The sequence below is a fragment of the Corvus moneduloides genome, chromosome 15, assembly GCF_009650955.1.
Source record: "Corvus moneduloides isolate bCorMon1 chromosome 15, bCorMon1.pri, whole genome shotgun sequence".
NCBI classification, from domain to species: domain Eukaryota; kingdom Metazoa; phylum Chordata; class Aves; order Passeriformes; family Corvidae; genus Corvus; species Corvus moneduloides.
The window spans coordinates 83888-103045 of record NC_045490.1 but is presented as its reverse complement, the minus strand read 5'-3'; the positions used below and the strand labels follow the sequence as shown (position 1 = coordinate 103045).

Sequence of the window (19158 nt, the reverse complement as noted above, 5' to 3'; positions counted from 1 at the left end):
TCTTGATATATCAGTCATTTGATACGGGTTTTTAGGTCCATAATTTGTACAGCTGCATTAAAGTGGCAGAAGATTTTGTATCTCCTGAACATGTGAAGCACTGCTTCCGTCTGACCCAGGAGTTCAGGCACCTGTCTAATACTCATACAAACCATGAGGATAAACTGCAGGTAACCGATACTATGTCAGTAAACACTAAATATATCCTGTGTTTTGCCAGCTTTGTTCAGTACCAGAAATGTATGGCTAAGGAAAGAGTAACAACTTCCCACAAATCTGGAGGTTCTCATTTGATAGGTACATTAATTAATTTTTAAATACTTCTGTCTACAGTATTATGTAAACAAAAGTTAGTAATAGACTTCTGCATTTCCAGAGAACTTTCCCCCTATTAGACTAATGGCATGCATTGGTATTAATAAGTTTTTGAATGGCTGAATCCTAATGACAGCAAAGCAGACCAGAAGAAAAAAAAACACTATTAAAATTGAAAGAGCAATGCTTTGTTTTGAAGAGAGATGTTTATTTGACCAAGTACACTTATGTTTGTTTCTTTATTGCCTATAGGGAAACTCCTCTGAAAGTGAAGGCTGGCTTATTTAAGTCAGGGATATGGTTTAGTGGTGGACTCGGCAGTGTTAGGTTTGTGGCTGGATTGGATGATCTTTAAGGTCTTATCCAACATATGTTAGTCCTAAAATTAAATGTGTTTTAGTTTGAGGAAGTGTGACTGCTTCAACTAATAATTATGCACAGAACATAATAGGTACACAAGTACATTGGATATAAGACCGTAAGTTCTACAGAGAGAAGACTGTAGGGGATCTTACTGAATTTCGTCTAATGCTTCTGAAGCATTAGTATGTGCTCAGTTTGCAAATTTTGTTGTCAGCATTTTTTGTGTGTCAGTAATCACATGCATGTAAAAGAAAAGAGGGTGGAGATCTGCAGAATGGCTGTCCTCATCAAAGTAAGTACACAATATATAGTCACTCTCCAGGATGCCACCCGCGGATGTCAGAAATCTACCATGTTAATTCTCTAATTCCAATTTAGTGAAAGTTTGCTATAAATTTCTATGTGGATTTTCATAGGATTATAAAGGAAAGCAAAAGTAGGATCAGCTCTCATTCTGGCTTCTAACTTTGTACTTCTTCAGCTGTGATGATGTGACAAATGTGGAAGTGTTTCTGTAAATTAAGAGGTTTGCAAATGAGTAGTGCTTGTTATTAAAAAAAAAACCAAACAAACCCAAAAAAACCCAAGAGACAAAAACCCACAAAGTGCAACTCAATATTCCTGTGAAAAGGAATACTGGTTGTATTTGCCTCAGAGTTTTTTTTTTTTTTATTTGTAATTTTTAATGTATACTTTTATATAAACCTCTGTCTATATTTATATATATTAAAAATACACAGAGACAATAACAGCCACATAAATGATACCAAAAAAATGAGGTCACATGTACATCAGGAAAAGATTATGGTGCTTGGCAGTTAGTTGAAGAAGTGCAATTGAGCCACTCACTTAGGAGGTGAAACTGTTCCATTCAACACCTGGAAACAGAATTCGGATAAACTTAGCTCAGAAAAAGTCAGAAACAAGACAGAGCTTTGATTCTTAAATAGGTAACCGTGAAAAAGATTGCAGTGAATACTAGTGGATTTCTCATCGCGTGCTTGTCTTTCTGCAAGATTCACAAATTCGAAGAATTTCTAGCCTCCATGCAAAGACAACAGGATGATTTGTTGCATCATCTTAATTTTCATAGGATTAAACCATATGATTTTCTTGCATCTTTTAGATTTGATTCATGTGAATCTGTAAGTGACTTGGATCACAAGGACTTTTTCAAAATAAACTCATATATATAACTTCATAGTGCACTTCCTCCTAGCTCTCACAGAAGAAGGAATTATCTTAAAATAACACGAGTAAAAATACATTGCTGGGTGACCAGAAAATGAGTTAATAAATCAGTGCAGTATCTAAAATACTTGTCATCTGTGACAGTTAAAATTTGTGCTGTTGATATCCTGAAGCAAAAAGAGTATATATTTTGTGTATACTTGCCAACTGTTACAAATTCAGCTGTCGAAGTTGATTGCGTAGATATGTAAGACTCTCCTTGTTAGTCTGTAGAAGTTGATTTTTTTTTTCCTGTTGCAGGTGAAGAACATTATCTACCATGCAGTGAAAGATGCTGTTGGCACACTGAAAGCTCATGAATCCAAACTAGCTAGATCATAGGAATTGCTAATTCCAAATGCCCTGTCAAGGAAGCCTTTTGCTCACGGTATATACAGGGACTGCACACAACTGCCTCTGCAGGAGCAGAGGCTTCTCACTGAGAGCTGGTGTGGTCAGTATTACACACACTCTTCAGCCACTGTTTTCTACGCTGCCTCAACACTGAAGGTCTAATGGAAGGTCGCACTGTTAAATGCAGAATTCCATATTCTAAAAGGTGCCATGTCCCTTTCCTGTGGCCTTTTGCAAATTGAAAGAACATGGAAACCACTTGGTGTTCCTGCATATTATGATTAGAAATGGTATAAAGAGTGTGGATGTTTTTTTCCCTCATGCCTAGTTAGTCTCCACAAAGTTAGACAGAACATGCTGGAGGTGGGTTGTCCTACTGCAGACTTTGTTGATAGCTGCTGAAGGAATGTGACCAACTGCAGAAATTCAAACAAACTTCCCATGTGAGATACAGGCCAAGGAAAAGGATAAAGCTATTCTCTGCACTCCCCTTCTTCTAGCTGTTTCTCTAGACACTGTAGAGTTGCAGAACTAAAGGGAGAACTCACTTTTTTTTTTCCCCGGGAGACTCCAGAAATAAGAGAATTGTGTATTTAGTGAAAAAATAGGTTTGTAGTGAAACAGTTAATATTTCATGAAAGTAGATATTTTTAGTATTTTTGAAGTACCACAATTGTTCCTGGATTTTCAAGGAAAGGTGTATTGCATTTAGTCTTCCTTTCAGTAAAATCAAGAAGTGATTTTTAGAAAGCAGTCCAAAATAGCACAAAAACAGCCAAAGGAGAATTGAACAGATATTGACATCCCACCTCCCTTGCCCATATTACCTCACCTATCTTCCCCCCTCTCTGTATGCCACCCTGCTTCCTCAGAATGAGAAGTAAAAAGGAGTGTAAACTCTATTCTCACATGGAGATGTTGTACATCTCTCCCTTTACTGGTGACTGCAGGCAATATTCACCCAATACCAGTGCTACCTGAAAACATCTATAAAACATCTATCCTTTCCAAAGTGAAGGAAAAGTTAACTTTTGGTGTCAACTTTGTCCAGAACTATTTTAAGTAAAATGTTCCTGCTTGATAGAACTGTATTCAGAATTTACTAATGTCAGCATTGATGCAATGGATTTCATTGTCCGGGTACATGGGGAAATGTATTGACCTTATCTCCAGCTGTACTGTAGTGCCACTTGCAGGCCTGTTAATATGTTCACGGTTATTTCATTTTTTAAAAAATAAAAGTCATTTACTGTAACAGCCTGGGCAGTTTCTTTCATACCTGTACACTGATCTTCCTGCCTTGAGGTTGTCTCAGCCTCTGCCCCTGGTAGTGTAGGCTGCCTGCTAATTTTGACCTGCTGTATTTGACCAGAAGGCTCATGTGGTTTAGCCTGGCATCCCAAGTATGTGCTGGGAGCATACCAAGCTGCCTGCCACTTTTTGATTCTTCGAGGTAGTTTGGGTAGAGGATCTGTCTTGTCATAAAAAACACCTCTTGTACTGTGCTCCCCATCTCTCACTATCTTCCTAACAGGTTGGGATCCAGAGATGCCCTCTCCACTGGAGATGCGGATAGGGTGGTAAAAGTTCTGTGGTTTCTGACCTTGGAGGTTGTGATGGCAGCAGCAGTTCTGTTCACTGACATGCGGCATACTGACAGCTTCTCAGTTTGGTTATTGGCTGCAAAGTCCAGTCACAGGCTTTTGCTGCCTTATAGCCTTGCAGCAATCCTGTGAATATGGGCTAATTCAGTCCGCTAGAGATAAAAAGGGTTATTCCAGACACGTGAATCATTCTGCTTCACTGTATTATGTTGTGTACAAATTCTTGTGCTCTTTTGTTGCACTCTGTGCATACAGATTAATTATAGCTGAGGTGTTTCCCTCATTTCTATGTGTGTGTATATATAAGTATTAGAATTGGATAAAGATCAAAAAGGCAGGGACTTGGCTATGTCTAATACAGTAGCATGAGTAATTTTCAATGCAGTGATCTACAGCAGGAGTTTTGCATCTCATGCTAAACCTTTGTTTAGTTTGAGTCTATCAAGTACTGCTTCTGTCTCTTGAATTTCCTTTTTCATTAAGCATAGACTACAATTAACCTAAAGCAATATTCAGCCAAAATCAGAGGGATTATTAAAATTAAGAACTATCATAGAATCATAAAATGGCCTACGTTGGAAGAGACCTTAATCTAGTTCCAGCCCTCCCTGCTGTGGGCAGGGATATCTTCCACTAGACCAGGGTACTCCAAGCCCCATCCAACCTGGCCTTGAACACTTCCAGGGATGAGGCAGCCACAGCTTCTCTGAGCAACCTGTGCCAGGGCCTCACCACCCTCACAGGGAAGAATTTCTTCCTCATACCTAATCTAATTCTAGTCTCAACTTGAAGTTATTCCACACCTGTCCTGTCACTACTAGCTCTTGTAAAAAGTCCCTCTTTGTCTTTCCTGTAGCTCCTTCAGATACTGAAAGGCTGCAGCTAGGTTACTCGAAAGACCTTATCTTTTCCAGGCTGAACAATTCCAATTCTCTTAGTCTTTCCCCATGTGAGAGTTGCTCAGTTCCTCTGATCAGCTTGGTGGTCTTGTCTGGACTCATGCCAACAGGTTTACGGCAATACAGACTTTAGAGCAGATGGGGACAGGAAGAATTTGTAAACTGTTCTGGCAAATCAGTTCCAGTAACTTAAATTTGAAAACTTTTATCCTTTATCTGGATCATACGTAACAGGAGATGGAGACTGCTGCTTCTTTTGGCAAGTTTTTCCAAGTATTTTTTCTTATATGGGGCACAAACTTTATGTAGTTTCACAGTCCATTTCATACTTCTTGCTTGTTTTACACCAAGAGAAAGTCTTCAGTTGATGCCAGGTGGTAATTGTCAGCTCTTAGAATTCTGTTCAACTACTCAAAATCTAGTTGTTACTGACAGCAATTTCAGAATTTCTGAAACAGAATGTTCACGTATTGTGTATCTGCAAACACACTGGTTTTTGTTAGTTAATATTAATCAGTTACATATTTATATATTATGTATATAGATAATATATAATGCTCATATACTTATGGAGGTATATATTATGCATTACACATTATACATGTATAGATATAAAACCCAGACAACTGCAGGCATTTGTCTCCTTTCAAACACACTTAGCTTCTGCTCCCTGCTGTAGCCGTACATGTTCAGGGACATTTTATGGTGCTTGGAATTGGACTGTGAATCTTGCTGCAAGTCTTGTCGTGGTGATGCCAGAAGTAATTGTATTTAGAGCTTCTACTACATTCTTTGACAGAGTTGCAAGATTTAATTATGCTTTGTTTGAAAGATGTACCTTTGTTAGCTTTGTAATTTAACTGGGCTCCAGAGCCGTTTTTACTGGAACTGTTTTTGGCCATTTTCATAGCTTCATAGTTCCTTTATGTCATCCAACACATCTCTCTTCCAAGATGAACAGGTTTAGAGTGTATAATGTTTGCACAGAACCTGCTCAGTGCCTCTGATAGTTCTTGTTGATTTTCTTGCGATTGCTTTTTGTTCGGCTACCCCATCTTTGAGCGAGGGTGATCCCGGTATGTGCAGGGTTTTCAGTGTATTCACCATGCATTTCTGTGGTGAGATTCCTGTTGCTGCATTTCTTAATAGTGCTAAGCATTAAGATTTCTAGTAGTCATGACTACACTATCTTTCCTGAGTAGTGACAGCTAACCTGGGGCCCGTCTCATACACATTTATGTGTGGACATGTGTTACAATTCTCTCTTACGAGGAGAATCCTCTCCCTCCAGTACCCACCACAAACTAGTTCTGACATATATCATACAGCACTTATACCACAAGTAGCCAGCCAAAGTGATTATAAAATTGAATGAAGATATATAATCAGTATTTTTTATCACAGTATTTTCTAATTACAGATTTTAAGGGGCAGCTGGTATGTTACCTAGAATGTAAGCAGATTAAAGCAGACATCATAAATCAGAGGGGTTTTAGCAGAGGGAGAAGTAAAACTTGAGTTACATGTCTTAATATAGTTTGCTGCAGTCATCACACTTGTTCTACTTGATGCTCTCTTGCCATTACTAAATGGAGGTGCGTGAGATAGTAGGCAGCACCATTTTTGAATATAGGCTTCAAACTCGGGCAGCCTTTTAGCCAGTGTCCTGTGGAACTACAGACAAGAGAAGCAAGATTTCAGGAATATGTGGCTGTTGGTCTGCCCGAGTGAATTTAGACTGCATTCACAATGCTGAAATTTGGTGTGTGCTCAGCCATGCAAGGGTGTAATGTCCCCATAATGTCCCCAGTGTGAAGACTTCACTTCTTTTCAACCAAAAAACTTCCTTTTCTTGATACTGAATAAAAACGCAACAGCATGCAAGGTTTAACTTTACAAAACCTAAATCTTTACTCTGAGACAACTGAACCAGGCAACATAAATATGGGAAAAAAATAAGTACCTAATACATCAAAGGTTGTGTTCCATATGTTGTTTTTCTGAAAGATTCTTAGATGGCCTTTTGTAAAACCTGAGGATGTGGAATCAGAATTGGAGCAGCAGAGTTAGATTTGTTAGCAGTAACTTGAATTTACCTACAATCCAAATTAAAAAAAAAAGTTATGAGGCATAGATAGTGTTTAAAACTATTGCTCCCTTGTATGTATCATTTCCTTCTCCTTCCTCACTCCTGATAGCCCTTTGATAGCTCTCTGAGCTTCTACAGGTCAGAGGTATTGGTTGAGGTATATGACACACTAGTGATTTATTCATGCATCAAGCACATCTTGTAAGCAGTGTTCAGTGAAAATGATTGTGAAACTACACATGTGAGTGAAGCATAGCACAGAAGGACCTGTTGGCAGTGCATCTTCCAGGCTCTGGTTACTGGTGAGGAATCTTCTGATTGTCGTCTTTAGTGTTTTCCCAAACTTACCCCCCATAGCTGGGATGCATGCCAATGCCTGCTCTCTTCCAGTGCATCTCAGAATCTGAAATCAGCCCACAGCTTCTTTCCTCTTAGTTGGCGGTGTCTTTAAGATCCCTCTTTTCAACCTTTGAAAAAGAGCTGCACATCCCCATCAGGCATTTGAAAAATAACCAGTCAGAAGTCATCTTACTTTTCTCTCTCATCTCCCTCATTCCCCTGCCTTGCAGGCGTTTTTTAATTTATCTTTTCCTTTATATAGTCTAATAGGAAAATGGTAATGTAAGTTTCAAGAGCTGGATACAACAAAATACAGCTGTTTCCTCTAGGAAGGTGTCTTCTAAGAGAACAGCTTTCAATCACAAAGCAAAACAGATAAAGAAATGTTCTCAGAACAACTTCTAGTTCTAGAGCCCTAGCTCTTACAATGTCATTTTTGGCTGTGTCAGCTTGTGCTTTTTCTGTTTTCCTTACTTCTTCCAGCTTTTGATACTCTTCCACTACAATTGACACCTTTGTGCTGCAGAGAGGATTCCCATTGTGCTCTTCCACTTCACCTTTATTCCTAAGACCCTTATTTAGTCTGCTAAACTTTTCCAGAGGGAATCTTACGTTCTTGAGCCCTGATGAATTGCTGTTCCTCTTCATCACAGCAGCTTCTGCCTGAACCTCAGCTTCAGCAGGATCTCTGGATCTGACCTGCCATTTTTCTTAGTGTAGCTTTGCTTCAGCTGCTCTATTCGAGGAACAGCTTGTTTGTTTTCCATGCCTTATTGTTTAGCCATAGCAGATGGATAGATATTTGGTGACCTATTTGGACCTATTTGTAGAACACAAGTTTATCATGAGTTGTTTCAGCAGTAGCATATCTGCAAAAAAACCATGTAGCCTTAACTTGAAAACAATTGATGAATTGCTTTCCTGGGTGGGTCTTAAGGTCTTAATGACACAGCATTATACAGTATTACTAATAACTTAATAGAAAGAATACTACTAATAAATACTTTTAGTTTTACTTGACCTACCTGCAGCTGACACTTTTCCCAAAAACAGCCCTTCAACTACCAGTAGTTTCTCCTTGTGGAAAGGTAAGTTAATGAATTAATCTTTTATTTTTGTTTATGATGTGGAAAGAAATTGAGGTTCTTATTGCTAAATGTAAATTGCTATCTTAAAGTACCTTTCCTAAAGTTGTTCTAAAGCTCAACATGCTACTTAACAGTGAGCCACCACTTACAAGACTACTGATGTTGAGATTCTGTTGTTCTTACCACCATTTGTGTCTAATGCACTGTAGATTTTCATACTGCCCCTTGGCACATTAAATAGCTTAAAACACTAAGGCACGTTTTATTTAGGTGTCACTTATCCAAGCTGCACTTATTTAGCGTTCTCACACTGTCATATGTGTTACTCACCAGATCTCTGCATTTTCCCTCTTCTGTTTGCATCTTCCACTCACCCAAGCACGAACAAATTACTCAAGTAACAGAGCTGTGCTGGTCACTGATAGGAAACTGATGCAGTTAGAAATACAGTTATTTTGCTGAGCATTTTGCGTGCTTGTGTTACTTGGGTGTGTGAAAGCAGATTCCTTTTATCCTATTAGTAGGTCAGTTATGCCATCAGTGGTGTAAATTGTGCAGTCCCTTATGCAATCATTTTGTGGCCATTCATATCCAAAAGCAGACTGTGACAAAATGTTCTTTGTCACTGTCTGTAGAGACATTCATGTTTTCATCTCTTGCATGTAATGCGGAAGTAGTCAATGTTTTGTATTTGTCATCACTGCTCATTATACTGAATTTCACGCATTCATGAGAAAATTCTTCCTGAGCAGCTCTTTGGTTTTGTTCTGACTCTTTCCTTGGTCTCCTTCCTTTTCATAAAGACTCTTCAGCAACCGATGAGACTTTGCCATAGTGCCTTCCTTCGGGTTATTTTGTTTTGGTGGGGTTTTTTTCTTGTTTGGTTTGGTTGGTTGGTTGGTTGGGTTTTTTTGGGTTTGTTTTTTTTTTTTGTTAGCTGAAGAACTATAGTAGATTTCTAGCGATTTTTTTTCCTTTTTTCTTTAATTAAAAACCAGCTTATGTAATGGTTATCTCAGTGTGATTCAGAGATCTGTGTACTGGGCCTAACCAATTCTTGACTGTAATATACATACAGGCTCCCAGGGACCCAGTAATGAACTCGGGCATTGACTGAGGAGGAAGATTCTCTTAACAATATTCCTTGGTGAGCTGTTAAAATACAACAATTTCTGGCACTCCAGTATGCTTAAGCATACACATTTCCCACCCTGCACTAAGGGTATTGACACGCACACACATACACTGTTCAGCCTTGTTTGTGTAGTTAACAAAGTAATCCTTGACCTCTCAACTGACATTTCGAGGAAGAGTATCTGGCAACACTGAAATAACCTGGAAACTACAAGTAACAGCCATCATTCTTCTGGTTTGATAACGCAAACGTCAGTATCGGCAAGTTGAGTTTTGTTTTGCATCCGGTTTTGGGTGAAACTTGGAGCCGTTGAACTCTGTATCCTGTTTGCAGCGTGTAACAGCTGTTGTCTGGACTTCCCTGGACGACGCAACTGGAGGGAAGATGGCTTCTTCTGTGGTCTCTATTACTCTGTCTTCCCAAGTGCCCGTGATCTCACTTCAGCACTGTCCTGTCATTTTCCTCACGTTGCGCATATTGCTTCTCTGCTATCGTTCCAGCAACGGCACTTGTCCGCCTCACTGCTGCCGCTCCGCTGGCGGGGCTCCATTGCCGGGTTCCCGCCGCACCTCCCGACCTGGTGCAAGCGAACGCGGGGCTTCCCCCCGGCGGGGGGCGGACAGCTCGACCCGCCAGGGTTCCGCAGCGGGGCGGGATGCTGGGGGCCCTGCGGCCTCTCCCTCCGCCGCGTCGGCTCCTCCCATCCGAGCACACGGGGCGGAGCTGCGCTTGCTGCAGGAACCTGCCCTTTAAGAGCCGCCTCCCGCAGCTGCTCAACCCTGAGCCGCGCCCGGCGCCGCCATGGTCTCTTGGATAATCTCTCGCCTCGTGGTGTGAGTGCGTGCGGCCGGGGCGCGGGGAGGCGCGGGCCGCTGCGCAGGGCCCTTCCCCGGTGGTGCGCCTCGGGGACCGCGGCCCAGAGCGGGGCTCTGGCGGTGGCGTCGGTGCTGCTCCGCGGGACCCCGCGCCCCGGGAAGGGGCGGCTGGGGGGCGGGCGCCCTTGCGGATGGCTGCGGCCGCGGACGGGCGGGTCCGCGCGGGCTGCGGCGGCCCACGGGCGGTGCCGTGGTGAGGGCGGCTGAGCCCCGCCCGGAGACCGGCATCACGCCGGCACCGGCATCCCGGGGGGGAGTGCCCGCCACTGCGGCCGGGGGCGGGGCGGTGTGCCGCGAGGCGCTGAGGGGTCTGTTCTTCTCGTAGGCTGATCTTCGGCACCCTCTACCCCGCGTACTCCTCCTACAAGGCCGTGAAGACGAAAAACGTAAAGGAATATGTGAGTACGGGCTTGCCGTGCCGGCGCAGCGCCCGCCCCGTCCTTCGCGGCCGCCTCGGAAGCCCCCGGCCTGTCCCCGGGGCGATGGCGCTCCGGCTCCGCAGGGGCTCGGGTCAGCCAGGCCTCCGGAGCAGCAGCTCCAGTGGTCTCTGGAAGAGCTGCCAAGGAAGGGTGCTTACTGAAATGGGAGGTTTCAAACCGTAAACGTGGGCTGTTTTTTCTCAGGAGATGCTGAGTGAGGAAGGGAAAGTGGGGGAAACACTGCAATCTGGAAGCTTATGAAAGTCCAGGACAAGTTCTTTCTTGTAGCTTTATTCGTACTTTGCGTCCTTTACTGCTTTTTCAGTACTACTTTTGTTTTCTTCCAAAGGGCTGAATAATCTTGCTTGGTTTGTGGCTGCCTATCAACTTTGCTTGTGATCAGTGTTTTATGTTGGTCAAAACTTCATTCTCTTTCCCCTCTGGAACCGTTTCTCTCTCTCTCTCTCTACACCGTTGTTAAAATTACCGTATTTAAAACACCAAATTTTTTTTTGCGATGTGGTGTGTTGCCTTCTTACAGAAGGGACGCTCTAAGTGGATCAGTTGAGACAAGACCTATTTCTCTTATGGGTGGGATGAGTTTCCATTTACGTAGAGCAAAGAATAATGTGATGTAGAAGTAATATGCGTGAATAGGATATAATCTGTCAGTATTACTTTATGATGCAGTCTGAGACTTCCTTCAGCTGTCTCTGTTTGATCCTTACAAAATTACATGTCAGTAATAAATGTTGTGGGATATAGTCTTCTTTTGGCTTATGCTGCTTCAGCTCTCTAGCATTGACTAGACCCTTCCTGTGCATTGGCTGAAAATTCAGCCCACAGGTTTTTAAGGAGACACCAACTGGCCTGAGAGTCTCGCTCATAATGGACAGCTTTACAAACTGCAGGATCTGGCCTGAAGTGTTTGATTTTTGTTTTTGTTTCAATACTGGCCTCAGCAGAGAAGTTGAAATGTGAATGTTCAGGAGGCACTGATAACTAATAAATTGTTTTGAGTATTAAAGAGACAGTCTTGATGAGCCTTACTAAACTTTAAAGTTTATTAGTAGTAATATTAGAAATGCAAAACAAAAGCACAAAAGAAACTATCTGAATCACGTGATCCTGTGACTTCATAATTACCTTTGAAGTTATGTATTAAGTGGTATCATATTACTATTGTCTTCTCTGGCATTCCTTGCTTCTTTTATTTCAGTTGCCAGTGACCTTTATTTGTTGCATAAAATGTGTATTTTTTACCTGGAATTTTATTCTGGTTCATGAATGTCAGTAACAGAATGATTTTATCCAGTTCCAGAATCTGAACTTGAAGACAGATTTCAGAGTTTCAAATCTTTTTTATTGAGAACTTGTTGTGAGAAAAAACCCTCAAACCCTCATTTTTTAAAAACAACTGGCATTCTTTACCTGCTTATTTTCTGTGGGTAGGTGCTGTTGAGGTACATAAATGCTTTATTTCTTTGCAGAATGTAAATGTTTATTGATCCGATTTTCTTTTGGTGAGCGTTACCTGAGCAGCTGCAAGACTTACTTAATCTGCTGGTGAAAAATCACAGCATCACGGAATGGTTTGGGTTGGAAAGGCCCTTAAAGTGCGTCTATTCCAACCCCCTGCTGTGGTCAGGGACACCTTCCACAAGACCAGGTTGCTCCAAAGCCTGACCAGCCTGGCCTTGAACACTTCCAGGGATGAGGCATCCACAAGCAGAAATGAGATTAAGTGCTTGAGTATCATGAGGTTGTCTTAACAATAAAATCAACTGATGGCTTGGTTGTAAGCTCCACTAGGGCTGATGTGGAAAAGCGTGGCATTAATTTTTGGGTTTTGTTTAGTGATTCAGCAGTATAGGTTTCCTGAAGTAGATAGTCTGGATTGCTGCAGCAGAAAATATAATCTTGTTTTTAGTTTCAGTGAAATTGCTGGAGTGATTCAAGAAAATGTATTTGAACTGCTAAAACTAACATATTAATTATTTCTTCTTGAGAGGACTGCATCAGAAATAAGCAGTTAGATGTTGGACTCCCATCTGCCTAATTCACTTACATTTGAAGCACTTCTTCCTTCTCAACACAAGTGGAAAGATGGGGGAAAAACATCGCAGAAGGGGCCAATATCTGTTCAAACTGTTCTTCATGTGAAAAGTCAGAAAACTTGAATGCTGTACTGCGCATTTTCAAAGCCAGCTGTTTTATGTACCACTGCTAGGTCATAGTGCTTAAGAACCAACACTGATTAGGCTTTGGTGGTGGAGAAAAGTCTTACAGGTGTATCTGTGCTAAAGTGGTGTATTGAAGCTTGAGTTGACAGACCAAGCTACCACAAACAGTCCATCAGTGGCATTAGAATACAGTGCAAATTTACTCTTCTCTACCACCATGATAAAAATTCAGGATGAGTCCTTGAGCAGTTGCAGCAAACTGCTTCTAGTAGCTCAGATTGTCCTAAAAGCAATTTCTTTCTTTTTACATGTCATCTTCAGCTTTGGTCAAGTCTACATTCCAGTTATGCTTTTGCACTTGCTGAATTCATTTAGGTTCTTGGCACAAGTTGGGGAGACTATATATGTGCCATTAACTGAACCTGGCGATCATCAGGTTGAGCAGCAAAGACCTGACTCCTTTTAGTGGATTGAAAAAAAAAATGCAGCCTCATTTAACCCTCAGTTTTGGAAGGTGTTTGTAATCTGTCACAAGAAAAAAAAAAAGTAGTGCTTCTTCCCGTCTGCTTTCTGCTCTTTTAGTTTCTGGTCATCTGCAGGGACTTCTAGAACTAGAAGTTGGATCCTTCTGGTTTATTTAAGAGCTATACTTCTTTTTTTCTTTGGCTTTAGAGCATAGAGTGAAGGCTGACAGAAGGAGACTGAGGCAAGAGACCTGCGTCCAGTATCAAAGATATCAACAAACATGAAGTTTCTTTAAGCAGTAACGAAACAATGTTTTCTGTTCTCAGTTCATACTCCTGAGCATTCTGTTAGCAGAGTGAAAAATGAGCACTAAGCTTACACTCAGGCTGCTTACAGTGACCCCTTTTGAGTGACATCTGCTAATGTATGTAAATGCAATAGTTTTCACTAAGAAAAAGCAGACACTGTAAGTTCATTGCTTTATAATTAAGCCCATTTAGAGACAAAATGTCAACTGAAGATCAGTCAAGATCCTCTTTTTTAATTCTTTAATCAACTCCTACCTAATCTCTTGGATAGAAAAGTATCTTCTGCACAGTTTGTCATTTTACTATTCACAACCTTTTCCAGATGTTTCATGAAGATGAGCAGCACAGATCTCAACACTGATTCCTGTGGGATTCCACTGGTAACTTTCCTCATTGTGAGAAGTGGCCATTTATTTTATCCTTTGTTTCTTTCTTTTTAACCGACTGTTAATCCTCAATAGTCCCTTCCTTTTTATCCTTGACAATTTTGTTTCTTTAAGTGTTCGTTTAGACCTGTTAGAAACTATTTAGAAACTTCATATACTCTGCCCTGTAAGGAAAGCACTATAGCTAGCGCAGGCTTATGGAAACCTAAGAATTCTGCTACACTTGTGAATTTTTTTTTTCTGAAAAAACCCCATAATCTTGATTTTGTTACATATATGTAGGTATTTGCTAATTGCTATTATTATTATTACCTTCATTTTGCCTAATGCTGAAGTAAGATTTACTGCTGTTGAGCTTCTCTGAAATCTCTCACCCTTTTGGATCCCTTTTTGCAAACTTAGATTTATCATTATTCACACACTTTTTCATACAAGAGCTGGTTCATGTTGCTGCACCGAGGACTTAATCATTTGTTTCGAAAAGTTGCTTTAGATCAGCTAAATGACACCTGGTCTTGTCCAAACTGATAATACAAGAAAAAAAAAAAGGCAGGAGAGAGCCATACAATACAAATTTTGCTATTTTCTGTTCTGAAAAAGAAAGCTTACAATAAAGTGGAAATAATGTTTAGTAGTCCAAATTACCTTCTAAACTGTTCACTGTGTTAGAGCAGCTGGAGGCAGATTAATTTTCTTTTATGAGAAATTTGTGGAGGGTCTTTCAAGAACAAATCACCAAATTTTCCAACACATGCAAGTTTGGGGAAATACCTGCTTTTATAGTATTTGCTGTAATGAGGATTGTCAACATGTCATTATTATATGAACATAATTGTTCATGTAATTTTAATATATGGATTAATGTGTGGATTTAATATGTGGCATTTCCCTGATTCAGTTTAGTTCTTTTTTCCCATTCTTGATGACACAGAGTGTTAAATTGTTTTTAATTAAGGTGTCCTCTTCATTTATCTGCTACTTATGCTTATTTTTAATTCTCAACAGTATAGAAAACTAGCAGTCTTCCTTATAATTCAGCTGACTCCTCTTGAGGAGTAAGTGGCTTGTAGCTGAGAAACCAGTTACCAAAACAGCAGAGTGTGCATGTGTGTTTGTTAGGGGGAATTATTTTGTGCTTTGAAAGAAATACTGCCCCAGATAAAGGTGTGAGGAGGTAGAGAGGTAGATGATAGGCATACAAATGTGCCATAATAGTACATACGTATACTCTAAACCTTAAACAAGAAGATTAGGTTGATGTGGCATGTTCTTTGCTTTTTTACCTCTCTCAGTGAGCCCTTATTTAAAAAGAAAAATGAATTGCTTGTGTAATTTCTGGGAGTAATGATTAAGGCAAAGAATGCTTATTAATGAGTTAGAGCAAAATAATATGTTTCTTGGTTTGTTGTTTTTCTTTTTTCCTTAGGAAAACTTAACATCAGGAAAATACAGGGCTGCAGTTGAAACTTAAACTTTTACATATATGTGTGTGTATATGTATTTTTTACTGTATTCATAATATATGGGAGAGTGTAACTTCTTAAAGTTAACTGATAAATCTTTTTGGATAGGTCATTTGGGACCTTAACACTGTTGCATCATAATGTTGCTACAGGGCATGCATTCATTAATGCATCTGTCTGTGTTTATCTATTTAGAGCACAGTAATCCTATGTGTTTTCTCAGACTAAAATGTACCATTTAGTATGTGGCCCTCTCCATTACAGATTATATATGCCTTCTTTTTGAATCCGTCCTCATGTGTGGAGATGAGTCATTTATACTGAGGACATTTCACTTTTTTTTCTGATGGTTCTGATGTATGTCCATTGAGTGACTGCTCTTTTGCAGGTGAAGTGGATGATGTACTGGATTGTGTTTGCCTTTTTCACCACTGCAGAAACACTCACAGACATTGTTCTTTCTTGGTGAGTTCCTTGGTGGCACATTGGGGACTTTTTTGTTGTTGTTGCTGTATCTTTGTTTTGGTTTTTTTGCCTTTTTTTAAGCAGAGAGGAGAAGTGTTAGGATGCTAAGAATAAACTCTCTCCCCTTTAGGAGTTTTCAATCCCTGTGAAGAGTCGGCAGGTTTCTAAGTATTGTGGGTAGTAGCGGCTATCTTAGCTGTTTCCACTCCTTTGCTTGCAAAGTTAGGGTAAATGCACAGTATCTGTAAAAGGATCTTCATCCTTTCATAACTTGAAATATTTTTGAGAAGCTGTTAATGTGAACTGGTACAGTTTGAAAAATGATGGTCTAAAAGACACCTTAAAAAATGGTAGAAGGAAGGGACCTATTTTGCTTTGACAGCCTTTTATGTGGCTTCAACTGAAGCTTTGAAACAAAATATCTTCAGTTGCCTCATTGCTTTAGTGCTTGAGCTTTGCATACATCTCTGAAACAATGTTAGTCAAGAGTTTCATTTTCTAAAGAATCATGAAATGACTACACATGCCTTACAAAAGTGCTCAGCAGCTTTGTTTCTACCTGCATAAAATTTGAAAAGCAGAAAAAGATAAAAAAAGTACAAGAATTTTAGCTTGTTCACATACTTGAAAAGGACTCCTGAAGATTCTTCGTACTGAGTCACTAGAGAATTTGCATTCACTTGTTTCAATCTCTGCTACTGTATCTTCCCAGACTTTATTGTGTAAGGGTTGGAGATGACAGGCTTACGTCCTGCCTGCTCTTTCTCATCTGCACTGGCCCTGCTTTTGTGTCTTATCTGAGGAGTACCTACTGGAAGTTTCAGAAACAGCCATCAGCCTTAGCAGGAACGTGACATTATTAAGACAAACAGTTGAAAATTTTGGAAATTGAGAATGGAAGCGAATGTAATACTAACATCCACTGGATGCTCTCTGACAAAACTTCAGAATGATGAGAGTAGCTATCAGATTGTAATTTGGTGTGTTTGCAGGGCTGAGAGATGCCCTGTTTATGAAGTTTTCATGGCTATGGATGAAAAACTAAATGATACTCGAAGAAGGTATGTCCTAGGACTTTAAAAAGGGTTCTGCTTTTCTGACCCAAATAGTTGATTCTCTTGTTTCTGAGCCTTTACCTTGCCTACGCTCTTTCTGCCTGTGCTGCTCTCTGCTAGTTATCTCCATCTGTCTCTGTGCTGATCTTGATTCCAGTTCTCCATCTTTCTCTCTCCTCTTCTTTTTTTTTTTCTTTCCTCTTTTTCTCAGGTTTCCTTTTTATTTTGAGCTGAAAATCGCATTTGTGATTTGGCTGCTCTCCCCTTACACCAAGGGCTCCAGTGTCCTCTACAGGAAGTTTGTGCACCCAACGCTCTCCAATAAGGAGAAGGTACTTGCTTGTTGTTGGAAGATACTGACCTGTCTGGGAACTGACTGACTTCTAATTCAGTTATGCCACAATAAAAACTGAAATCAGTGAATCTTGCTTGTGCTGACCTTAGTGAATGTAGAATGATTCTGTGTCTGACAGTGATGTCATACTGCAGCTTACTGAAGTTTGTAATGTAGCCAATAGTTTGCCTAATGCTTAGAAAGCATGTTTGGCTAACCCAGTGTCATGAGCCCTTACGGTTACTGTGAGTAGTTAAGCCCTTTGAGTCACGATAGGAGCAGCATGTTCTGTAGCCAGTCTGTTTTTTCACATTGTCAGTATAAGTAACTGCTTTGTTTCAGTTGTTACAATTTGGAAATAGCATACTGTAATTTAAAGTTGCGTTTAGATGCTTTCTGTAATTAGCAGAGAAACTCGAGTTATGTGATCAATGACACCGGATGCTAGTAGCCTGAAAAAAAAGTGTCCAGATGAGCTTTGTGTTTTTAAGGGTGATGATGGGGAGACTTTGATCATGTTTGTAATGAGGAGCTAAATGCCATGTTCCATGTTGCATTCCTAGGAAATTGATGAATACATTACTCAGGCTTGTGACAAGAGCTATGAAACCATGATGCGAGTTGGCAAGAGAGGGTTAAACCTTGCTGCCAATGCAGCAGTTACTGCAGCTGCAAAGGTAATGCAACGCCTTCTGTAACATTCAGGAATTCTCCAGCAGTTTATTTTTGTGTACCAGCAGTTAGTGCTGTGGGTCTGTTAGGGATACTAGTATTTGTTTGGCACCAACCTACTTTTCTTTCCTTCCAGTTTGCCCTGCAGCTAATCTCATCATTTGTCTTAGAAAAAGTAGAGGGGGAGTGGAGTGGATTTTGCTTTAACCTCTTTGTTATTGTTCTTGGGAGCATACATTTTCCCTTCTTTTTTTCAGAGTACCCTTGTGGGAAATAGGGCACCTTTCCTCCTCTTCTGAATGAATGATCCCATGTGAGATGAGATTGGTGAAGTGCCCTTCACCCCAATTTTTATGTCCTCTTAGGGCCAGGGAGTTTTGTCTGAGAAGCTTCGAAGTTTCAGCATGCAGGATCTCACTCTGATCCGAGATGAAGATACTGTGCATATGCGGAGCCGTGATCCACAGCTGCACCCCTCTGGGGCGAGTCTTCTGGAAACCATTGAAGACTCAGGTACAGAGCACCTGCTGGGCCATTGTATGAGACCTCGCATGGTGAGCCAGGAGGGCTCCCCTGAGCCTTGGGTCTCAGAAGGGAGTACAAGATTGTAGATTATCTGGGAGGAGTTGCACTGTCTTCCCTAGAGCCTTCTCATTTAATATACATCCCTGTACTTTTCCCATTATCGTTATTCAGGTCGGTTGACTTCTCTCTGTCGTGAGTTCCTTCAGGATGGGCCATTTTAAGCCCCATATGATTCTTTAAAAGTATTTGCTAAAACTTTCTCTCTTGTTCCTTAGCTTCCTGTTACTCCTCAGGAGAGGAGAGCAGTGTGGCACATCGGTCTAACGGAACCCCATCAGATACTAGAACAGACCCATCAGATGAAGATGCAGGAGACAAACTTCCTAAACGTACCCAGAGTCTCAAAACTCCTAAAAAGGTGGTGAAAGCTGAGGTGAGGTGGTGTATAGATAATTTCCAGCACTGACATTGATTTGTGAGCTTGGTTGGAAGGCTCCAGCTTCATAGTCTCAGCATTTAGAAGCTGTATATATAAATTTTGTTGGACTGTCTTTGCTAGTTGAGTCCTACATCAGTGGACTTGTCATCTACT

General features: G+C 40.7%; 2 protein-coding genes across 7 annotated transcripts in view; both read left to right on the top strand.

Annotated features, from left to right (window-relative positions):
- KDM3B (lysine demethylase 3B) overlaps positions 1-3517 on the top strand; it is a 50662-nt gene extending 47145 nt beyond the window's left edge. For 2 of the 3 annotated variants that reach the window (XM_032125326.1, XM_032125327.1), the window contains exons 23-24: positions 36-170; positions 2170-3517. In XM_032125326.1, coding sequence (XP_031981217.1) covers positions 36-170; positions 2170-2250 — 216 coding nt within the window. In that variant the 3' untranslated portion in view covers positions 2251-3517. The remainder of the gene's footprint in view (positions 1-35; positions 171-2169) is intronic. The other variant, XR_004243279.1, reaches the window with a different exon arrangement.
- A 6617-nt stretch (positions 3518-10134) lies between these two features.
- Positions 10135-19158, top strand: part of REEP2 (receptor accessory protein 2) — a 20312-nt gene continuing 11288 nt past the window's right edge. Inside the window, exons 1-9 of one of the 4 annotated variants that reach the window (XM_032125162.1) lie at positions 10237-10249; positions 10617-10689; positions 13989-14046; positions 15904-15980; positions 16973-17041; positions 17247-17367; positions 17933-18046; positions 18407-18554; positions 18842-18999. In XM_032125162.1, coding sequence (XP_031981053.1) covers positions 13996-14046; positions 15904-15980; positions 16973-17041; positions 17247-17367; positions 17933-18046; positions 18407-18554; positions 18842-18999 — 738 coding nt within the window. In that variant the 5' untranslated portion in view covers positions 10237-10249; positions 10617-10689; positions 13989-13995. Of the gene's footprint in view, positions 10250-10616; positions 10690-13988; positions 14062-15903; positions 15981-16972; positions 17042-17246; positions 17368-17932; positions 18047-18406; positions 18555-18841; positions 19000-19158 lie in introns of all 4 variants that reach the window. The other 3 variants (XM_032125161.1, XM_032125160.1, XM_032125163.1) reach the window with 3 other exon arrangements.